The sequence below is a fragment of the Chamaea fasciata genome, unplaced genomic scaffold (genome assembly GCF_029207755.1).
Source record: "Chamaea fasciata isolate MVZ Bird 193981 ecotype frontalis unplaced genomic scaffold, bChaFas1.0.hap1 SCAF_4, whole genome shotgun sequence".
NCBI lineage: Eukaryota > Metazoa > Chordata > Aves > Passeriformes > Sylviidae > Chamaea > Chamaea fasciata.
The window spans coordinates 31,294,627-31,317,850 of NW_027094089.1; the positions used below are offsets into that span (position 1 = coordinate 31,294,627).

Sequence of the window (23,224 nt, forward strand, 5' to 3'; positions counted from 1 at the left end):
AACCTGCTTGTTTTGATGTATTTAGGAAGCTTCTATGTCCTTTACAAATGCAATCACAGAGGTAAAACTGCAAAATTTAAAGCTTTTGACTCCTGACGTTATTTGGACTCACATGTTAATCTGTTTTTCAAAACTATTCAAAGAATATGTAGGTAGATATTCAAGATCCTACAGATATTTTTTTTTTTCTCCACAACAGTGTTCTGGAGAATTTTTTAAAACTTGACCTGGTTTTAAAAACTGGAAAAGTTATTCTGAAGAGATTTTGAATATACAGGCAAATTTTCAGGGTTCTGTCTGTAGAAATAGGCCCTTTCTCATTCTTGAGAACAAAATAAATTAATCTTTCTTTGTGGTATGGAGCTGACCAACTTGATTTTTGTATTTAAAATAGAACTTTACATTGTTGAAAAACCAAAGTGTTCTGGAAATAATGCTGCAAACTTTACAATTTACATTCATATGCATGCTGTTCATTCTGTGAGCTGCTACAGTGGTGAACTTACCTGAAATGTTCAGTGGATTTCTTGAACAATGTTTCAGCAAGTTAATGATTTCAGTTATTTCAGTGCTGTGATCCATATATTTAAAGTTTAGGCTTCTACTGAAGTCACTTTATGAACTTGAGTCATTGTCTGTCTTAGTTATATGTGCCTAACTAAGCTCCTGTTTAAAAGGGCTAAACACCTAAGCATTTTGTAAGTTTACCTGATTAAGTGTATATTGAATTGGCTGTATGTAAGTGCATACTTAAATTAGGCATATACTTATGTACAGTACTGACCAAGGATCTCTCAGTCAGCATGCAGGCACACCACTATCAGAGCCATTTCTGCCTTTGCCAATTGTGCCATGTCTCTTGATCCACAGAAACCTGCATGAGTAGCTGTTTAATTGCAAGATGTTCACTGTTGAGGATAAGTTCTGGTTCATTAGTCATTTGAAAGAACTTTAAAACTTCAATTTTCAGAAGAACTGGTACATAATTCTATGCCTAATTTGCATGCACATCTGCTGGGATTGTGTATTCAAAAGCCTGTTCGTAGGCCTACATATTAGGCAGGATGTGCAAAGTATCTGATACTTTTGAGCAGTCAGGCAAATCAGGTACACCTCTCATTGCATGCCTGACTTCAGAATGAGGTCTGTTAAGAGTGCTGTACATTGTGATGATGATGGCTTAAATTCATGCATGTTTTTTAAAAAAGCCCAGAAAGTCATTGCACAGTTAATTCCTAAGTGGTAATAATTTTCCCATTTTTCTCCCTTAGATAGCAAAATCAAATGGTTTCTTACATGTTAAAGGAGCAAGGTGTCTCAAAATTTAACATAAATAAATGTAAATAGGAAGCATTGAAAAAAGGGTACTGTTATTTTATGTGTTCTGTTCCACCCGTGCTACATATAAATTAAGTTTCATTTAGATTTGTTTTGTCATTCAGTCATATCCAGCTGTAACCCAGACTTGCCTGCAGATCTGTAGAGCAGGTTTGCAGCACTTGTTTCTTCTAATTTTTTAAAGTAGTATGCTTTCTGTGGTGTCAGTTGGAACTCGTATTGCTAAACCTGCATGGTGTTTCGAAACCTACCTCAAATTTTCCTTTTAGATAAGAATACGTATTAATCTTCAAATTTTGGATTTAGATGTTTTTTAGTTAAAATGTGCAGTTATAATCAAGGCAGGAAACCACTGGCACAGCTCTTTATATGTTACTTGACTATTGAAACAATGTTGAAATAAGAGCATTTGGTTCATTAAGGTCCATGGGGTAATACCAGAGGACTCAGTTGGTTAACATATATACAGTTATGCTGGTAGTTTTGAAGAGATTGTAGATACCTAGTGTAGTTAGAACTTCTTGCGCTAGTTTTTTAATTTAGTGTTTAATGTTTGTGCCAGTTTTAATCCCTTTGCGTTTCAAATTTAAAATGTATATTTAATTGTAATCATAATTGTTTAACTATTAAACCTTTCGATTTTTGGAGTTTTTTGAGGGATTCATTTAGTAGTCTAATAATGGTTAACATTCAGTGAAACCTACATTTAATTCAGATTAGTTATGAAACTTTTAGCATGACAGGAGGACTATAATCAGGTTAAAATAGCAGGAAGTACCTGTGTTGGGAAAATAGAGCTTACTTAGCCTGATCAGTTATGATTTTCTTCAATCTGGGTATATTTAGAGGTAACTTACCAGGTTCAGATAAACTGAGGTGACTAGAATGTGAGTGAGCACAAATTTTGTCTTTTCTACTCTTCCTTCCTCCACCTTCAGTTTCACTTGTAGTATGTATTCTGTGCAGTCACAGTAGTTCAGTAGTTTATTATTTTATGTTTTATTTATTTTTACATTCTAAGTAGGTAGCACCAGAGGAATAAAGTAAAGCACAAATTTCAGTCAGCACATACTTTTTTTCTTTTCCTTTTTTTTTTTTTTTTTCTTTTTTTTGGTTTTCTTTCTTTTACTGATTTGGTTATTTGCCATTTCTGGGGATTAAACTTTAAAAAATGTTCTTCTTTTCTGTATCTGATGTTCTGTGTGCTATTAGTGATGCAGCCAACACGAACGGTTGTCATGTGTAAAACAACTTTCGATCACCGCGAAAACACCGCCCTGGGAAAGCGTCCATGCTTGATATCGTTTGGTTCATGAACGTTAAGTTTCCAGTACAGGTGACCCATAGCTCAAAGTGTTAAATAATTATATACATTATTCAGTTTTTAAAATAATAATCCATTAATGAGATTGCTAGTCTTTGAAGTTTTGCTCACTTTTGTTTTTCCTAATAGAGCAGGGTAAAAGGAAAAACTTAAGTTATTTGTTTCTTTGTAAGGATCTGGTAGATAGATTCATTGTTATTTATTACGTTTTTAAATGCAAGGGTAATTGTAAAATCATAGAAAGAGTAACATCTGGCAAATTTTCCAACTTTGTGTAATTCTTTCATTTGCTTCTTCAGGTAAAATCCCAGATGAAGCCAAAGCCCTCTCTCTATTGGCACCTGCTCCTACTATGACAAGTCTGATGCCTGGTGCAGGGTTGCTTCCTATACCTACACCAACCCCCCTGACTACAGTAAGTAAAGTTTAATGTCTGTATAGTGTCCAGTTTCCTCAATTCTCTGTAGCCTTTTCTGTGTACAGGGAACAAGGACTATCTGGTCCATGGATGTTGCAGTGAGGGTTTAGCTGTGATGACTCTTTTGAGGATTGATCAGAAGATGTCCATGTGCTATCTTTCCAGGGTTTTTCTTTCAGATTACTGTTTTCCAAAATACTGGGTAAATAGTGATTTTGGTCCTTGTTCTTTTTTAACTGCTATCCTGCCCTGTAGAGCCATTAAGTTGGTCCAGTGGTAGTTACCCACTGACAAAAAATTCATTGAAACCTAAGTGACATTGACACCAATTCTTCAGAATATTAAAAGTTGCACTAGAGACTTTCACTAGATATCTCTATGGGAAGATTTTTGACTCTTAGACTGTCTCACAGTGTTTTCACTATGAAAAGTTGAGGAGCTTGGTTCTGCTCTTTTTGCTCTATTCCCTTTTGCCTTTGTAAGCCTTTCTTGATATCAGCGAGTTGCTGTGGTTTATTGAAGGAAAATTTAAGGTTAAAATAAAGTAGTTTTTTCCTTTGTTACATAAATAAAAGGTACTCATGGCTTGTTAAGAATTCTCCACACTTCTTAGAAAATTTATTTCTTGAAAAGGCAGTTGCTTTCTGGGTAGAAAAGATTCAAACTGGGAATTTTCATAGTGATTTTTAAGTGACAACTTAGAACACTTTGCAGGAGAGTTTTCCATTTTCAGTTCCAAACATGAGAGCTGTATTTTTCTCATTCTCTAGGTATGACTGGAAGAACTTAGAATATTTGCATTTCAGATGTAATTAATCTTGTCTTGGGTGACTCATTTGTCCAGAAGATGCTTTATGTGTCCCTTTGATGACCCTGGAATATTGGAAATTCCCTTCTTTCCGGCTGGGCAAGATCTCAGCCGTTCCTCATGTAGTCGAAATACTTGTTTCAGAAAAACGAGAATACTAGCAGTGTTTGAAAGAATCTCACTTGATTAAATTGACTGTTAAGCATTAAAGCCTATATGTTCTGTGATTAATATATATCCCTGTCCAGATCTCTTTGATAAGATGTTAACTGATAACCCACGTAATAACTTAACTTCGGAAGCTTCTTTCTGGGTAGATTTTTCTTCAAAAAAACCTGCTGTGCTGTGACCTTAAAGTTCAAGTTATTGCTTATATTCATTAGATCTGTTTTTGCATAAATGCATCCAGGCAAACAAGTATTAAGAAGTGGAATATCTTTCACCAGTGCTTGGCTACAGAGTGTATTCTGTGCTTGTGTTTTCCAGCTTGGTGTTTCACTTGGTACTTTAGGGGCTATACCAGCAGCAGCACTGGATCCAAACATTACGGCACTGGGAGAAATACCACAACCACCAATTATGGGGAATGTGGATCCATCCAAAATTGATGAAATCAGGAGAACAGTCTATGTTGGAAACTTGAATTCCCAGGTAGCTTTATTTTGTGTTGTGGAAATACTAACAGAAGGTGTGAAAATGTTACCTATGAATTCTAATATTACATGTTAAAGAGAATTTTCATTAGCTAATGACAACTTGAATTTAAACCAAACCCCCTAAATTTTTTTTGCTTCTTCATGATGTTTTGCGTTTTGAATGTTCGTGTGCCAGTCAGATTAGACCAGGCGTTGTCAGAATACCAGAGAATCCACTGTAGGTCAGTTAAAGAAACCTACTTCTACTTGTGTGTGTTGATTACAAGTACAGTTCGGTTGTGTTAGATGAGCTATCCTCAGAGGTCATGAGATCGCGGTAGCTATCCCCCACAGCACAGTGCAGTTGCTGAGGTACAGTAAGATGGAATCATGTGTCTGTCCTACTGGAAGTTGCAAAATTAGCGTAAATACCTTTCAGTCAGTAGCTTGGTTTTTTTGGAGGTGATTGGATTAATTGAAAAATACTTGCTTTTGATTGATAGCAAAGTAAGTATTACATTTGGGGGGTTTTGATTGCTGAAACAGCTGCTGAGTGTTAAAGTACTATTGATTGGGATAAATACAACAAACTGGAAGCTAGTAGAAAGCCACGTAAATCTAAGTCCTTTAATGTTGTTTGGATTTTTTTGTTTCAGTTGATCAAAAGTCACAATTAGCTTGGAAACAGGTATAAGGAAATTTCTTATCAGTTATTTCAGATTAGGTGCCTGAGAAATGCGAAGTCCCATGTAAATTTATTTTTTCTAACTTGGTGAAGATCTAAGGGCTTGTGGCTGCACTATTTAAAATTGAAGAATGTTCTTTGGATCAATGGCAGAAAAAATGCGTGTCTTTAAGTCTTAAAATGTAACATTCCCAAATTCATGTCACCTTTGTAATAGTGCTGAGATATCATTCCAAAAATCTGTAGCTCTTAGACTACCCAGTATATTAGATAAGTGGTTTTCATTGTATAATTTACTTCAGCTGAGCTCTTCAACTCTTTCCAGACTACAACAGCAGATCAGCTGCTTGAATTCTTTAAGCAAGTTGGAGAAGTCAAATTTGTGCGAATGGCAGGTGATGAGACACAACCAACACGCTTTGCTTTTGTGGAATTTGCAGACCAAAATTCTGTACCTCGAGCTCTTGCCTTTAATGGAGTTATGTTTGGGGATCGGCCACTGAAGTAAGAAATAAAGGATATAATTGTTGAATGAGAGATTTCTTTGTATCCTTGTACGCATATTTGACTTACGTATAGCAAAATGGTGCAACTAACTTTTTTTGGTATGCAGATCTGTTGTTAACAAACCAAAACACTTTTATCAATTCCAGTTTCACAGTTTGGCATAAATTTGTCTCAGTAGGATACATATAGCATTGAGTACAATACATATATATTAATCTTGAGGTAGTATAAGCTATAATAGCGAAAAAATCCTTGAAGTCCATAGTACTAATTAAGTTTCCAATATGATGTGTGTGTAATTTGTAGATGTTAATGTGGAGATTTGGTCTGAAATTGAAAAATAACTTCCTAGACTTCTACTAAAAATATTGTAAGGCAGTAATACTGTGCCACCTTTCTTTAAAAGTGGTAAGATTTCAAAGTAATGAAAGGTGCTTTGGATACTTAGAACAGATAAGTATCACAAATCTGTAGTTTTGCTGAACTTTTAAGTTTTTAATTTTACATGAAATTGAGATGTTTTCCTTTCTTACTTGTTTTTAATTTGCCCTGTTAAAATGTTTAAGAATGAAAGGTTTTTATTCTTCTTTAATTTAGGATAAATCACTCCAATAATGCAATAGTGAAGCCTCCTGAAATGACACCACAAGCTGCTGCCAAGGAGCTAGAAGAAGTGATGAAGAGAGTAAGGGAAGCCCAGTCTTTTATATCTGCTGCTATTGAGCCAGGTAGGTATATTGTGTTCATTACTGAACAGGCACGTTCTGTATTTACCTTGGTACACATTTCTAAGAGCATTTTCAGACACAAGAGAAGGGTATCCAGAGGTATTCAATACATGTTGGGGAAAAAACCAAAATAGTAAAATTCTGTTCATGAATCTAAGCAGTGGAATGAGGCTTTTTATTTCATCATGTCTTGTTTTCAGATACACGTTCACTGAATGTTTTCAAACATGCAAATTTAATACTAAATCAATACGTAATGATGGCGCTTTTTAAGTTAAGATCACATGAAAACATTTAAAAGAAAATGCTTTTTATTTTTTGTTGTCCTTTAGCACCTGTTAATGCCATTGTTTCATGATCAGAGTGAGCTAGCATGGTTCTGAAAGCAGTAATATTATGCTTTCCTTATCTGCAGCGGGTTAATTTGGTTTCTTTTTCATGGTGGCTCAAGGCTCTATGCATCCTCCAAGCAAATGGGATCAGAGAATGAATCTGTGATAAATATTAATGTGTTGTAAAGGACTTCTTTCCATCCAGATTGTTTCCCTGTTCCCTATTAGCACTGAGATGCCAACTCAGGGAGGAAGGTGGTGGTGTGTTGAGAGGTTAGACAGACATTCCGGTGGTGATATATGCTGGCTTAAACTGATAGCAAAACCGCAGCATAAAAAATATCTCGGCTTAGTAAACTTCCCACTTCTTTTCATCAGTAACTTTTTGCCATTATTCTTACTAACAAACCCAGATATTGTCTTGTGTTGGTTAGATAGTGTGGAGTCTTGAGTGTTTTTTGGGGGGGCATTATTTTCTGTTTTCTTTTTGGTTAGAAGTGAAATAACTAGCACTTTATCCCTGTTAAGCAGTAGAGTAACAATTAGACTCTGAACCATGGTGAGCTCACTGTTAAAGTTTCTGTTGGCTTTCTGGCCTTCAGTCAGACTTTTCAGCCTGTTCTGTTCATCCTTTCCTCCTATGAAACAAAAAGAAATAAAACTTCAGTATTTGTACAGTGTTTGAAATAACTAAAAATACAGATAGTAATACTTATTTATATTTTATGCTTGTTTTCAAAATTATGCCCTCTAAATTTACTGTGTTCTTCTCAAGTTATTTAAAAAAAAAGAAGGTAATTATATTAAATAATAGACCGAAAGGAGGACGTGTTATGATCTTGTGCATTGTGGCAGCAACATAAATCCCATTCGTAGTAGAGCTAGCTGTTTATAATTATCTGGTTTATGTGTACTGCTGCAGGATGGCTGCACTCAACGAGTATATGCAATGACTTTCTTGGATGTTTCTGAAGGATATTTGCAAAGAAGGAAGATGTGCAGAGAGTAGGCCCCTTGCAGTATATGTGGTACATTCCACTTGTGCCAGATTGTTAACTGGGATCTTTAAATGTTCTGAGCTTACACTGCAAAGTGGTTTTTTCCTCTCAGAGTCTGGAAAGAGCAGTGAAAGAAAAGGCGGTCGATCTCGTTCCCATTCTCGTTCAGAATCCAGGTCTAGCTCAAAATCCCGATCTAGAAGGAAAAGATCACACTCAAAACACAGGTATGTTTGCTTTTTTTGTTTCAGACTAAGATCATATTGAGATTTTTTGCATGGTGCTGGTTACTGATATTTTTTAGTTACAGAGAAGTGTTGTAAGATTACTAACTTGCACCCAGCAGATCATCTTAAGCAGGAACTTTGTCTATGAATAGATACCCTTTTCCTCTAAATCCTAAATGTTTTTAGGATTACTTTCAGTTAAAACATACTAGAAGGCACTACTGTGCCATGTAAAATAGTAAGTTCTATGGGTTTTCTGTATGTTTTATGTTTTTGTACATTAGGCTGTGTTGCCAAATAACATTTTGTGACGTGTATTTTAAAGAGAAACCTGCATTTTGTGGATGGAGCATATAATTTACTGATAATACCCTGAGCAGATAGGCTGGCTGATTTTTGATACAAAATTCCTATTGTCCTCAACTTCTAAACAGTGAGTTAATAAATGCAGTGTTGTTATTTACTGTCCTGTAAATGTGAAGCTCTGTTTTTAAAATGCATAAGGGAAAGGCTTCAGGGGCAGTTTCTCATTTTTCAGGTTTTGTTTGCTTTGCTAAATCTGTTCAGTTCTTAAACAGATAAAATTATTAGATCGTTCTTGAAGTACAACCACTGAGATTTTTCCCGAGAATGAAACAGCCTTGTTGTGTGTGAATTATAGAGGTTTCCCAAAATGGTCCAGATCCTTTCAATGTCAGGATTACATTCTGAAAACCTAGGTGAATCAGTCTAAATATCCTCGACTACATTAAGGATAAAAAAAAACCCAAAAAACCCCCAAAAAACCAAATTTAGAATGTTATTTGATTGCTTACACTTTTAAAAGGTGAGTGTTGTCCATATTAAGGCAACAGCTCTGATGCATCCTTTCATTCATGTCTTTAAACAAGGCTACTAGGATACTTTTAAATACAGAAAATCTGGTCAGAGGGAGTTATCAATTATACTACCAAATAAATATGATACAAGTGCAGTCTTCAATTTTGCAGTAGCAGGAACCCACAGCACGTGTTTTCTAATGACTTCAAAATGTTAGGTACCTTTTTAATGCAAGAAGGATTTGGTCACTTCTTTATTGCTTGTTTCTCTGCCATGTCCCTAACTCAAGGCACAACTGAAAAACAAGCTGTTTTTTTGTAACAGTGCAGTAATTTCAGTATTATCTTGTATTGGCACAAACCAAGTGGAATTATAGAAGATAAGCTTTTCTTTTTTTAAATGTGGAAAACCTGTTCTTTAAGCAAATATTAATTACTGTATTTTATTATATTTTGTTAAATTGTTTAATATTGCTATTGTCAGTTTTGAGAACATGCTAAAAAACCAGTCTGACCTGTTGAGGTAGCCTCATCCATATAAATATTCTCTCCTTACTGTTTCCCTGTTTTACATAACATCATTGTGATCTCTGTGACATAAAATTTATTGAAGGTTGTGTTTTGATTCAGTTATAATTAATTTGCCTTGCAGTTGATTAGTATTTCTCTGCTGATAAGGAGAACAAATCTGTAGGTAAAAAATGGCGTTCCCTCCTCTTGGTATGTTATTACCGATGTCATTTGGGACTATGTAAAAACAGAGGCCAGACAAAATTAAGGGAATAAAAAGCAGTTCTATTTATTGAAGGACTTTCAGGTGCATTTAGGGCATACAAAGCTCTTCTAGAGGCTACACCCAAAATGGATGATGGGCCACGGGTTTTCACACTTTGATAAGTTTGATCCCTTTGCATTTTGGGGGTTAATCTTCCAATTACAGCTTCCAGTATTGAAGTAATTTACCTCAAGTTTTGCTCTCCCCCCATCTCACTTTTGTCTATATTTCTCAGGGCCTGAGAAGGTAAGGTGTCCCTGATTCCCAGGTCTAGAGAGGAATTGTTTTGTCTGAGCAAAATGGGAGAACAGTAGCTAACACTCTATATGGAGCTATACACTAAAGAATTGCAGGATTACAAATGTATGAAAAATATAAAAGTTAAAATCCGAGGGCATCTTTACACTGTGTGTCTTGAGCTGTGGAAGGTAGATGCAGCTGTTACTTTTTGTACGCCACAGTTTTCCAGGTTTTATTGAGTAAGATACGTGATCTGTGTATAGTCAGTTAAACTTGGTACCTCGTGAAGCAAAGTATCCAATGATGTGTTTTTTTGAAATTTGATGTGCAAATTCAACTTTTTGGTTTTGCTTGCTCGGGGAAAAGGGTCTTCCAAAAATCCGGGAGCATTTTTGAAAAAAAAAAAAAAAATTATAAGTGCTGTTTTCTTCATCAATCTGCGTAAGACATTTTTTTAATCAGAGTATCTGCACTTTAATTGCAACTGAAATCCATGCTAATAGATCCGTTTAGCTGGAAAGGTAGCTTGACTAAAAGCTGCACAGCAGATCATCGGAGTTTTTTATGAATTTTGAATTATAAGGATGGAGAACAGAGCAAAATGAGATTGTTGCAGCTGAAGTAATCTTTCTTTGATGACTAAGACTTCAGTAAGTGACCAGGCCTGGAAAGGAAATAAAATGTAACTGATTATTTTTATAATCTGCTAGGAATTGTCAGATTTTATGCTGCGTCATTTTCTAAGGACAAGTGTTGTAAATTATATTAACTTATATTTTCCAGGCTCATGGAGATTACTATGAAACACTGGTATAACTTAAATGGTTTCAAAGTAGAGCATGTCCACCTGGTGAAGCATAAAGTATCCATATTTGCAAAAGCATTTGCAGACAGTATGTTATTAAGGTGTTACGTAATATGTGATGACACAACTCATGTATACTGTTGTTTTGTTGGTTGACTTCATTTGCATGAAGTTTCAGTATTAAAATACTATTCTTCTGGCATTCTTCATTTAGAAGTAGATCTGGCAACAGATCTCTCTCAAGACACAAGGACAGACGCAGATCCAGAAGTCCCCTGAAAAAACGGTCTAGATCTACAGAAAGAAGGAAATCGAGAAGTCGCTCTCGTTCTCGGTGAGTTCTGTTCCACAAAATGGTACTGTTTGCTCACAATATACAGATTTTGAAAAAAAAATTAACAAACCTTTTAGGTGACCATAACTGGTGGAGTCTCATCTGTGGGACAAAAGGACAGAAAATAAATCTTAATACTAAGTATAGTGGTCTTGGCTAGGATAGAGTTAATTATTTTTCTTGTAGCCTGTAAAGTGCTTCCAGGGGTTAAATGATCACGCTGAGACACTTGATAGTCTCATCTACATTTGTACTAACGCACAGGGTGACTGAAAAGAGTAATTTTGTCAGACTACAGCCAGTAGTTAAGAATATTTTGTGTACTTTGTGAACCCCCCCAAAAATGGATAATGCTTGTTTGATGTGTATCTGTTGAGAAGATTGAATTCAAACTGATGTCGGTCCTGTATTGTGAGAACATGTATAAAGTTCTTGTGCATGACCTTTTATTTTCATCTTTATCTTTATCATATGTTAGACAGCAGGAACAAATGCATGTGTTTTATGGCATATGTGTATTTCAGGATGTAATATGTGTGTATTTTATCTAGTTTGTTAGCTAAAATAGCTTCATGTGTAGAAGCCTTGGTATGTTCTTAGTTTCATTTCTGTAATTCCCCTGATTTATTTAAAGGGAGACATGTACTTAGGTTGTGCAGCTGCCTCTTGTTCTATGAGATAAGTTTTGTGGGAAAGAGAGCTGCAGATCTCTGGATCTGTGTGGAAACAAAACTAGGCTGCTTAGCTAGCTGGATTTTTTTGGTGGATTCTTTTGATTCTGTTTCTATTTCCTGGAGCTTCTTGAGACATCGGCTCACTGGCAGAGGAAAGTCCAGTGAAATCTCTGTGATAAATTAACTAGAAGACATTCCTTGGGAGGCTGTAAGGCTGGTGTTGTGGGGACTGTGCGCTGTTTCATCTTTATGATGTTACATTCCATTTCTGAGACTCCTAACGAAGCACTTGTCAGAAACTGATGGGAATCAAGGTTGTCAGGTCATAGAGCACACAACAGTCTGCTGTTTATGTGCAGTTGAGAAGATACAGCCAAACACTTCAATTTGAGGGAAGTTTCAGTGCTTAGGACCTTTCACGTGTGAAGGTGTATCTTAGAATCTATAAAAATCTAGAATAGATACTAATACCAGATAACTTCTGTCAGTCTAGTTCTTCTTGACACAGTAAGGCCTGTTCATCAATTTCTCCTCTACCTCTTTCCCTGGTTTCTTTCTCTGAACAATTGTCCTTTCAATATATGTCTCTGTACTAGACATGAAAGATGGAGTCTTGCATTTTCAAATAGTCTGATACAAAAAATATAATCTTCCAACCAAAGTTGTTAGCTAATTTGTTTGACATGATAACTTCAACATCAGATGGAATTTTCCTTGCTGCTTTTTTTATGAACTTGTATCGTATTTCCTGCCCCAAAGAAGCTGTTTTCCTTTCTTCTGTTTTTACTGTATTAGCATTTTTCAGTAATTCTCAAATTCATAATGACTTTACAGATGATTGACTTGTCTTGATTGAGTTTTGATGTTACATTTGCCTTCTATGGGAATCTGGTGACTTTGTGTCTATGATTTCTTTTTATTTCTATGTATTAAGTGTTGTTGGACTCCACGCGGTTCAAGGATATCTCTGTGAGAGAAAACTAGAATATAAAGTCAGCTGTCATTATTCATTTGGCAGTGATTACTCTGAAGGCCATCTTATGTGGATATGTTTTTAGTAAAGAGTGTGTTTACAGATTGTAGTTTGTCTCACTCCTGACTAAATATGGAAAATTTTTGTATGTATAATTACATAACTGTGAGGTGAAAAGACATTTTCTCCAAACATAGCGGCATCACTGGGAAGATAGTGGTTTGATTTGGTTTTGGCCTCTACTTCTCCAGTTTGGTTTCCAGTTTTTTCCTAGCTGTGTATATAGCTGTGTATTTCCTAGCTATATATAGCTTTCCCTCATTGTGAACAGGGGTGAAAAATTAAAATATTGAAGAATTACTATTTTTCAACAGATATGCGCACTTTATCTTGATGTATACTAAAAAGTTAGTTGTAATTTTAATTGGAAATTTCAAAAATGAATTAATGGGTTTGTGTTTGGCTTTTCACAGGGACAAGAAAAGAGACAAAGAAAAGATGAAGGAAAAAGAAAAGGCCAAAGAAAAAGAGAAAGACAGAGATCGAGACAAGGAGAAGGATAGGGATCGAGACAAAGACAGGGAAAGAGAGCGAGATAAAGAGAGAAATAGGGAGAAGGACAAGGAGAGAGACAAAGAGCGAAGCAAAGATAGAGAGAGAGCCCGGGACAAAGACAGGGACAAGGATAAAGATAGGGACAGGGAAAAGGAAAAAGATAAAGATAAGGAAAAAGACAAGGAAGAGGTAGATCAGAACAAAGAAAAAGAAGATACTGAGAAAGAAGGAGAGAAGGAGAGAGAGAAGATTAAGGACAAGGAGGGAGATAAGGACAAAGGAGGGGACAAAGAAAAGGACAGAGACAAAGAAAAGGAAAAAGATGGGGAGAAGGAGCGAGAAAAAGAGAGAGATGATAAAAAGAAGAAAGATAAGAGATCCAGAACACCCCCAAGAAGCTATAGCTCTTCAAGAAGATCTCGTAGCTCCAGCAGGTTTGTTTAGAACTTTTCGTGCTTGATTTTTTTGACTTGTCAGATCCGTGAGGCACCATCCTAATTTTTATGTATTGACATCACCATGTCTCTTACCAAATAAATTTGTATTATTTCTGTTTTGTAGATTTTCCTTTAAAGTAGCATCTGTTATAAAATATATGATGTCTGATAGAACAGAGTTTCTTGTTGTGCTGCTGGTGCTTGACTTTCACATAACCCTATCACATAAACCTTGAGGACATTAATCAGATGACTCTTGTGCCATTTCTGTATGTTACAGACAGCCAAAAGTTCTGACCAACATCACATGCATCATCTTTGCCCTGATGAAAATTTGAGTCACTGTTTCGTAGTTCTTCCATTACTTACGTGCTGCAGCATTTTGGTCTGTAGATCTTGCAACTAGTTGTTTGCTAATACTTGCCTTTCTTTGGCTGGGTGGCTGACCTGCAGGAAGCAAGCACCTGGCTTAGCTGGCTAGCCTTTCACAAGGTGAATGTATCTCAGTTGGAGAGATGGATACATTCTTTATCTGACTAGATGGCTAGGTGTAGGTTAAAAGTAACTGAAGACTGCTGGTAGTAAGCAGGAAAACAAAGTTAAAGTAGCTGTTGGTCTTGGCTGTGAGGGGAGCTTAACTGGCAGGACGTCTGGATAAATTTCATTTACAGCACAAAGAGGCTGTGAGATTATAATCAATTCCTATAAGCAAACTCAGACATATTCTAAAAGCATTGCAACTAAGTTAAGCATTGATGGATAAGGTCCTTTCTGTTACATCAGGAATCAGCAAGTTTGTTAGTATTGTATCACCTTTAAATATCAAATTATATCTGTAACCTTGAGATGATGAAATGCTGAATGGATTGAACAAGTTCTACCTATTGTAATAATTTCATTAGACAAAAGCAGAATTCCTTTAGTCCTCAAAATTCATCAGTTCAGGGTACATAGAAGGCGAAAAAGGGTGTAATTGTTTCTGAACATTGTGTTTGTGTAATGAAGTTTATGTGCAGAACATGGTTTCTTCCATAAGCATATGCAGCTTCCTATTTAAATGGTTGGAAGACCCACAGAGAGGGACTTCTATCAGCTTTGAAATGGTTTTTTTCAATCCATAGGCCTCAGTGTTGAATTGGGTGAGTGCAGAAAAATATTTAAGGGTTTCACAACATGTAGCTTATATAGGAACCTTGTTAGAAAACCAGGTTCCTAGTGCCAGATAGCAAGTGTAGTTAGCTGGGTGTTAACCAAAAGCTCATACTCTAGTTTGCAATAATTTTGCTCCCCACTTAGAAATCTTACTAGTTAAGAAAATGCTATGAGAAGGCTCCAGTGTCATGTACTTGAGCGAAGAATTCTTGTGAAAATAAGCACATTTTTTCTTGTGCAGTCAAAGTACAAAACTGTACTCTGGTATGATACAAGTATTGTTAAGCAAGGGCAGTGTTCTTTTGAAGCTGGAAGATGATAAAATTTACTTTTTATTATGTATTTACAATTTTTTCTTCAGATGTACCTATCTTTAGAGCATTAATGCAGAGGCCAGTACTGGTGAATGTCATTGTCAGGGACGTGAACAGTGGGACAGAGTGCATCCTCTGTAGCTTTGGAAACAGCAGAGAACCAGCTGTTGGGGGAGGCTGATCTGCCATTTAGAGAAACCTCAGCAGATGGGAGAAATGGACTGTCAGTCATCTCATGGAGTTGAACAAAGAGAAAGGACAGGTCCTACAGCTAGGCAGGAATAATGCCTTTGCACCAGTATAGCATGGGGGCTCACTGGCTGGAAGGCTAGCTGGCAGCCCCTTGGAGCCAAGAAGGCCAGAAATGTTGTGAGTAGTTCAAGAAAGGTAATTCTTTCCTCCTTCTGGTGAGGACACATTTAGAATCATGTTCGTTCTGGGTTTCCCAATTCAAGAGACATGCAGATGTACTGGAGTGAGTCCAGTGAAGGGCCATGAAGCTGATAAAGGACTTGGAGCTTCCTTCATACAAGGGGATACTGAGGAGTCTGGGATTGTTTAGCCTGGGAAAGAGAAGCCTGAGGAGCATCTTGCCAACATGTATGAATATCTGATAAGGGCCTGAAGAAGACGGAACCAGTGGAGGCCCGTTACAGTTAAGAGGTGACAGGGACATATTGACCTATGGGAAATAAAGGAGGCTTTTTCTAGTGTTGGAGTTGTGGTTTTGCTGGGCAGACTGGAACCTGTTACCTCAAGGGATTGCCTCCATCCAAAAATCTGACTGGATATGGCCCTGAATAACCTACTCTGACTGACCCTCTTGTAAGGTGGGGAAGGGTTAGGTTGGACTAAGTGACCTTCAGAGGGTTCTTGCAACCTCAGTAATGTCTTTGTTCTCTGAAAAGTAATTCTGAATAGGTTGGGTTACATTAGGGATCTTTCTTTGGTGGTGGGCATTGCATAGTTGAAATGGTTGCAGACCTTTCCAGTGAAGATTATTCAACAGATAGGCATTTCCATTGCCTGTACCGCAGTTGACTGCTGATCATGCAAAATGTAAAATATAAATGTAAAATACTGGGCAAGTAGTCATCCTGTTGGAGAACAGGTGAAGGTGTATTAGGACATAAAGGACCTTCTAAGAACTAGATGGCAGCTGACCTTGCTTTGCTGACAGACTGCTCACAAGTACTGGAAATTAGATGGTTACTTGTGATTCCTAGCTGAAAGAAGAGACAGACCAGGGGAAGAGAAACCAGTTGGAAAAGGAACTGTCTTACTCCTAGCTAGCAGAGCCAGTATCACCAGATGACATGGAGAATGTTATTTCCATGTATGATTAAGAGACACAGGATCACCATCAAAGTATTTAGAACTTGTTTTTCCTAAGTTTTGCAGTGTTAGTATTGTGTAAGAGATTTAATGAAACAGGTGCACAAAAATCTTTTCATGTACAAATGTAATAGAGATGCGAACAAATACAGTTAAAATTCTTCATCTTGAAATAAGAAGAGCAGAAGCTGCAGATTTAATGAAAAGCAGTTTCTAGTTTGAGCACAATTGCTGAAGCACTTAGTTTGCAGGTACATATGCTGGAAAGCAAAATTAACTGGGAATGTAGTGTAGAAATTAACAGTGTAGCTGAAGTGACAGCATTTGAGAGAGAAAAATCAGTTTCCAGTATCCTCAGTTAAATAAAGGTGATGATCAGTGTGGAGATGTTCAAAATAAAATGCATGTTAACAAGTGAACAGCTGATGAGTGACTGTGTTATTTACTCCACAATTTTGAGGCCATTTTGTATTTTTGTTTATTGAAGATAAAAGCTTGCTGAACAAAATACTTAAAAATCTTGTTCTGTGCAGCTTCAGGAGGTAACTGTCTTGGTTTTGATTGAAAGCAAGTTAAATTTGTTACAAGTAGCTGGTACAGTGCTGAAGTTTTCCTTTTTTTCCTGCTTATTCTCTCCCCCTGGTGGTGTAAGGGTATGGAGGTTGAGGGGCAAAGGGGTCAAAAGAAAGCAGGGAATGAGCAAATGCCACTCAGGATTTAATTGTTTGTGATTAAACCATGACAGTTCTTTTTTGACTTCTTTTGTTTCCTCACCAATCCCTTCCTTGTTCAATCTTGTCATGCTCTGCCAGGCTCTGTTTTGAGAACTGGGGAAAGAACACATTAGTAATTGAAATAAAATAAAATAATTATGATAATTGTAATGGAAGGGGCAGAGAGGAGTATAGCTCAAGAGAAACAAGTGGTGCACTACACAGTTGCTCACCGCTCACTGACTTTTGGCCAGTTGGGTCAGCTCTCCTGGCCACGCTCCCTCCCAGTGTCTTATACCTGCTTGCTGGCAGAGCATGGGAAACAAAAGTCCTTGATTTAAGGGTAAGTAGCAACTAAAACATCAGTGTATTATCAACACAGCATCATTCTGGTTATTAGAAAGAAAATTATCCTGGCCAAACCAGGACAGTCACAGTAGATGGTATTGTCAGAGTATCAATCCATATAGTGATACTGGCTATAATTTAATGTGTCCTTTTATTACTTAGCTAATAAGTGTTGCTTTCTTGGCGTTTCTAAGTACTGAAGATTTAAATATTCGCAAATTGCAAGAGTCGCTATCCTTAAATGTAGCTTTTGTGCTGTATCTAAAATTAAGTTTCCTCCTTTTCTTCAGTTGTTCTTTCCAATCTGCTTTTCCTGCTTTACAAAGAGTTGGTAGGAAAAAAAATCTTATTTTGGCAGATGGGTTGTGCATTTATGTTAAATGAAGTTGTACTGGCCAGGTTTTTGCTTTAATTTAATGTGTGCCTCAATATAAATGGCCAGTTATTTCATGTTTTGTTGTATTCAGTCAGACTCCATAATGGCAACTTCAGGATACTCCATTTAGCTATGTAAAACAGCTGATCTGTAAAACACTTCAAGCTCTTCTATGTGTTACGGAGTGATGACATTCTGTTTGCTAAGCAAGGACCACTAGAAAAACAAAAGATTTTATTTATTCTGACTTTGACAACATCTCGGGCTTAATTTTGCACTGTTTTCTTCTAAACCAACTAATTCTAGCTTATATATTTAGAAATTAAATTTCAGTCAGGTTAAACTGAAGTTGCAGTGATATTCAGGCTGTAGTGTTTTGAAATTCATAGTGCTCAAGTTGTACCTTTTGTCTTAATATGGCTCTTATTGAATTGAGTTATTTTCCTGACTGAAGAAACTCTTAAATGATACAGTATTACTGAATTCAGTGTATTTTCATTGTTATCAAGCAAATAAGGATTAAAAAACAGATTGTTTTGGAAGGTTGCATCAGGTTTTTTTCCTTCCTTAGCCTTGCCTTTCCCACTAAACTGAAGCATACAAAATTTTTTTTTTAGTTTGTACAGTTCATGTTTTGTTGGTAATACAGACTGTCAAATTCAGTGCATGTGTTAGATCATTGTGAGAGCTTTCTCGTTTTATCTCCTTTGAGTTTATCATTTTGGGGTTTTGTTGATATTGAATTCCTTGGTCCTGTAGAGAAAGGCGTAAAAGGAAGAGCAGAAGTCCCTCCAAATCTCCTAAAACATCAAAAACAGCAAAAAGAAAGTCTTCACGAACTCCTTCTCCAAGAAGGTCAGTTTGATGTAAACACAGAAGTTAATGAGTAAAGAAGGAAGAATTTATGCTAATTTTACTGTTCTGCTGCTTTTGCACTTATGATTTCAGTTGGTTGGTATGATTCAGTTTTAATTTAAAACTAACCCGGAACTTTAACCAATTTGAGCTCTGGTATTCTTTCAATTACATGGTTTCAAATCAATCAGCATTGCAAATTGATTCAAATTAATAAAACCCCTTTATCTGATACAGATTAATTTGCTGTTTTCTTTGCAAATACAGTGTGTAGTGCGCATATGCGCTGTTTAGCTCTCTTCAGCAAAAAAATCTTTGTGTTTGTGAAAGATTTTTTGGTTAAATTTTGGGAGGTTTTTTTTAAAGTTTTTTGGGGGGTGTAGTTTGCAGTCAAATGATTTGAAGTTTGTTGTAGTTGGATCAAATCCTAATTTGAATAATAAATTTCTGAAACAGAAACAAGAAAGAAAAAAAAAGAGAAAGAGATACAAATAATGAAAGAAGAGAAAGAGAACGCTCCACTTCCAAGAAAAAAAGCAGTAAAGAAAAAGAGGGAAAAGAGAAATCTGACAAAAGCACCAGTACTTGGAAGGTAAGTTTGTGTGACCATGTGATCAACAGAATGAAATGGTAGTGAAGCCATTACTGAAATTATTGAAGTTCTCTCTCTACATTTTCTTTCTTTTACTCCTCCCTTCTTTTTCTCCTGTTCCTTACCAAATTAGTGCCATTTGAGTTTAGTATTTGCTAGTTGAGGTTGATAGGCCAGTTTCAGTCTACACATTTGAACTCCAGTTGACCTGTAGGAGTTTGTGTGCTTAGGTTACAGAAACACCTTGTTTCTCTTTCCTGTTGTGCACCCTATGTTATGGCTTGCCTGGCAGACAGACCATTGACTGACAGTCGTGTTCAGGGGTGGCTTGACTGTCAAACTGAAAAGTTTGACTTGTCAAACTGAGAAGATTACTTTTTAAATAAACTCTCACTATGCAGTTCAAACTCACTGAATTGATCTTGGTCTGTATATTGGATTCTGTAGGAGTAAAGTTGAAGAGTTATGGAGGAGTAGTATAGGATTTTCCCCTGCAAAATAGAAGGTACTGCAATTAAGAAAAGAAACATATTCAAATTGTTTAATATTAGAATTTGAATAGCACAGCACACCTTTAAAGAGTAGTTTGTTGTGCTCATAATTATTCAGCTATTACAAAACAGCTGGTTTAGGTGACTGTTCAAATGCTTACGTAAGTATCTTACCCAAGAACTCTCTTCAAATGCATCAGAAACCTGACAAGAGAGAAAAAATTTAGTCCTGTTCTATTTTTATAATACTTGTGGAATCTTAATTTCTGGAGCTGTTTCTCATACATTACATGGTACTGCTTGTTCTATAACTATACATGACTGTATTTATATGACTTCTGTTTATACTATATATGACTATATATTATTTAGTTAATAAAGACTGATCACTTTATGGCATAATTTCTTGGGTGATAGGTTGTTATGAGTACCAACTGAAAAAAAAGCTTATTTTTAAAAAAGATGGGGGGCAAAGAAGCTCGCAGCTCCATTCTAAAATTTGCAGACAAGATATACATGTAGAAATTGAAACAATAACATTTCGGAAGTCATAGCGTATAATGCTAAGAATATTATTTGTTGTCAAATAATTTTATCTTTGGTAGGACAAAGATAACAATAAAGAAGATCAGAATTCAGAAACTGACAAAGAAGTAGACAATAGAGATACACAAAGGACAGATGAAGTCAAGCTACAACAGAATGGGAACTGTCAACCAAATGAAGAAAACCTCTCAATTAAAATGGAAGAGGTTTAAAGCAAAGAATGGACTTCTAATTCAACTACGGAATGAAATCCAAAGCATTTTATTTCCCAGAATGAGGAAGAAAATGTCAAAGCAATCAACCTGAACATGTTGATAGTACTAGTAGGTCCTCCAATTCTTGTGATAGCTTTGTTGTCTTCTTGCTGTAAAGCAAGACAGCACAGACCAGTAGTTAATACCATGAAAAGGCAGATGCCATCAGAACTATTAATCTCTGAAAATCCATGCATTTCCATGATGGCTGTACTTGTAAAATGGTTTATGTTAGATTTTTCTATAAGCTGTTACAAACAACTAGGAACTGAAATATGTATACCTGTACTTCCCCAAAAAAGCTGAAGATATGCATTGAAGGTTGTTTAAAATACTGCTTGTTGATGACTTTTGTATTGTTTTGCCTTGTAGGTTAAAAAATCCACAAAACCTTTAATGTGTGCTGTTTGATGTGCTTGAAAATGGTGCATAAATATACACACTTTCTTTCCTTGTAAATGACAACTGTAGGGAAAGGGGGTTTAAGCATAAACACGGTTTTACTGTTCTTATGTTAAATACAGATTAGTGTGTTTTTCATTTGCTCACTGCTTGAGATTCTTAGGGTTTATTATTTAAAATAATTTCTTACTAATATCCCTGAAATTAATATTTCTTTTAAAATATTTGAACAATGCATGCGCTTCTTTTGTTCCTAAAAGGAACATTGTCTTGTTATAGATATTAGGTTAGCTTATAGGGTTATTTTGGAGTTGTTTCGTTTTGTTGTTTTCTTTGTCCTTAGAGAAGTGAGCCCATCTATAAGATGATACCAGAACTTACAGCTTTGTTTTGCAATGTACTGCAGTGTGTCTGTTCAGCTGAAAATAGTACAGGTGCCATTAAGAAAATAATTTTTTCCTTTTTGTTAAAAAAACATGGGAGCACAAGCAGAAGCTTTAGTGCCTTCTTAAAATGTGGTATTTTCTAGAAATGTATATGTGCTGTTACACATTTTCAGCTAAATCTTATATGATCTCTCTTGCTACTTTGCCACCACCATACTGTAGACAAAAATGCAAGTGACTTGCCAGAATGGTTGTTTGGTTCACTTGTTAAAATAGTGAAGCTCCATTTTACTTTTATTTTTTATTCTTGGAAGAGATTTATAAATAAGAGAAAAAATGTAATTTGGGGACCACCACTGTACAAATGTAGTAGCTGAATACAAAGTGTGCTCTGATCACCTGCATTAAAGAAACCCTTAAGACATTTAATATACATTTGGATGGCCTTAATTGTTACCTCCGTTATTTTATCTGATACCTGTTGGGCAATATAAAAGGAATGGCATGCAAAGAAATAGGGGATAAATAATTTGAGGAAGGAAGTTCTAAGTTGCACAGGGCTTACACAGTAGAGATTTTTTTTTCATTTTTTGTGGAGAAATCATGCAAGAAGAGAATGACAGAAAGTGGTTTTGTCATGGCAAAACATGGCTTTTGTTCTCTGAAGTAATTTAATTGGTTACATGAGATTTCTGATTTAAGACATACCTAAAATTGCGCTGATTATTTTTACTACAATTTAATTCAATCAAATTACTTAATTGCCTTACCTCAGAGGAAGTGTTATTTCTTTCAGTTAAAATAAAAAACTACATGTATTGGCTGTTTGTTTTCTACTTGTTTTACTTTTCCTCTGCATAGTTATTTTTTTCAATGGAAGGGAAGCATATTACTGGGGATAAAAACTTTGCCCAACTCCTAAGGTTATGAAATCCAATTTGATTGTGAAGCTGCTTAGTCACTCCTCATTTTCTGTAAGATATAATGTTCTTGCCATTGTGTACATTTAAGACAACAGAAAATGCTTTACCATGTAAAGTATAGAACAGCCATTTTTGTGATGTTTAAGCCACCTGCTGTTGGCTATCACATTCTGATAAAAGAATAACGAATCTGTATGCTTATAAAAAGACTGTGAAAGATTGTGTCTTGCAACAACAGCTGTCTTATTTATGATGTGTAAGTAGCATAGAGCAAAGAGATTGTTTGTATACTTGTTATCTTTGGTACCATTTCACTAATAAAATAAGTATTTTAGAGGGATATTTCTGCTGGTACATACTTATTAAAGGAATATTTTTAGACCATCTGGTCTTATTCATAGGGCTTTTTTCATTTGAAATATGGATATCAGTGAAAACATATTATTTATGTTTTCTTTGAAAAGCTAAATTTCTCTGGTTGGAAGAACTAGAATTCTTTCAGTGTATTATGTTTTAGCTGGTATTTGGTATATGTTTGGTTTCTTGAGTTTTGCTATCCTCCAATAGCATAGCTCTGTGATGTATCAGTTATAAAATACAGGGTTCTGTTTGGTTGGTTTTGTTGGTTGGTTTTTTGTTAAGGAAAAAAACCACCAAAGCAACCAGCCACCAAACACACATGTTCTCCCTTCTTCAAGTCATATTTTCTTGCAAATACTGTGTTTCGTTTTTTAAATACTGTGCAGATCTGTGAGGAAGTTATAATCTCTCCCTTCTTATCAGGTGTTCCTAAAAAGCCACTCCTGGAGAACTTTTACTCTATAAAATGCTTATCTCTGCAGAGGGTAGCTCACTTATGAACTGGTAGCATAGCATGGTAATGTAGTTCCAGCCTGCTCCTAGAGGATTGAGTGCATAATCCACTG

At 35.9% G+C, this 23,224-nt stretch overlaps 1 protein-coding gene across 2 annotated transcripts in view; it reads left to right on the forward strand.

Annotated features, from left to right (window-relative positions):
• Positions 1-22,638, forward strand: part of SREK1 (splicing regulatory glutamic acid and lysine rich protein 1) — a 32,706-nt gene extending 10,068 nt beyond the window's left edge. Inside the window, exons 1-11 of one of the 2 annotated variants that reach the window (XM_066181230.1) lie at positions 2,501-2,674; positions 2,962-3,077; positions 4,375-4,539; positions 5,534-5,712; positions 6,313-6,443; positions 7,886-8,000; positions 10,853-10,972; positions 13,093-13,608; positions 18,609-18,704; positions 19,161-19,296; positions 20,393-22,638. In XM_066181230.1, coding sequence (XP_066037327.1) covers positions 3,015-3,077; positions 4,375-4,539; positions 5,534-5,712; positions 6,313-6,443; positions 7,886-8,000; positions 10,853-10,972; positions 13,093-13,608; positions 18,609-18,704; positions 19,161-19,296; positions 20,393-20,545 — 1,674 coding nt within the window. In that variant the 5' untranslated portion in view covers positions 2,501-2,674; positions 2,962-3,014 and the 3' untranslated portion in view covers positions 20,546-22,638. Of the gene's footprint in view, positions 1-2,500; positions 2,675-2,961; positions 3,078-4,374; positions 4,540-5,533; positions 5,713-6,312; positions 6,444-7,885; positions 8,001-10,852; positions 10,973-13,092; positions 13,609-18,608; positions 18,705-19,160; positions 19,297-20,392 lie in introns of those variants that run through there. The other variant, XM_066181229.1, reaches the window with a different exon arrangement.
• The last annotated feature ends 586 nt before the right edge of the window (positions 22,639-23,224 follow it).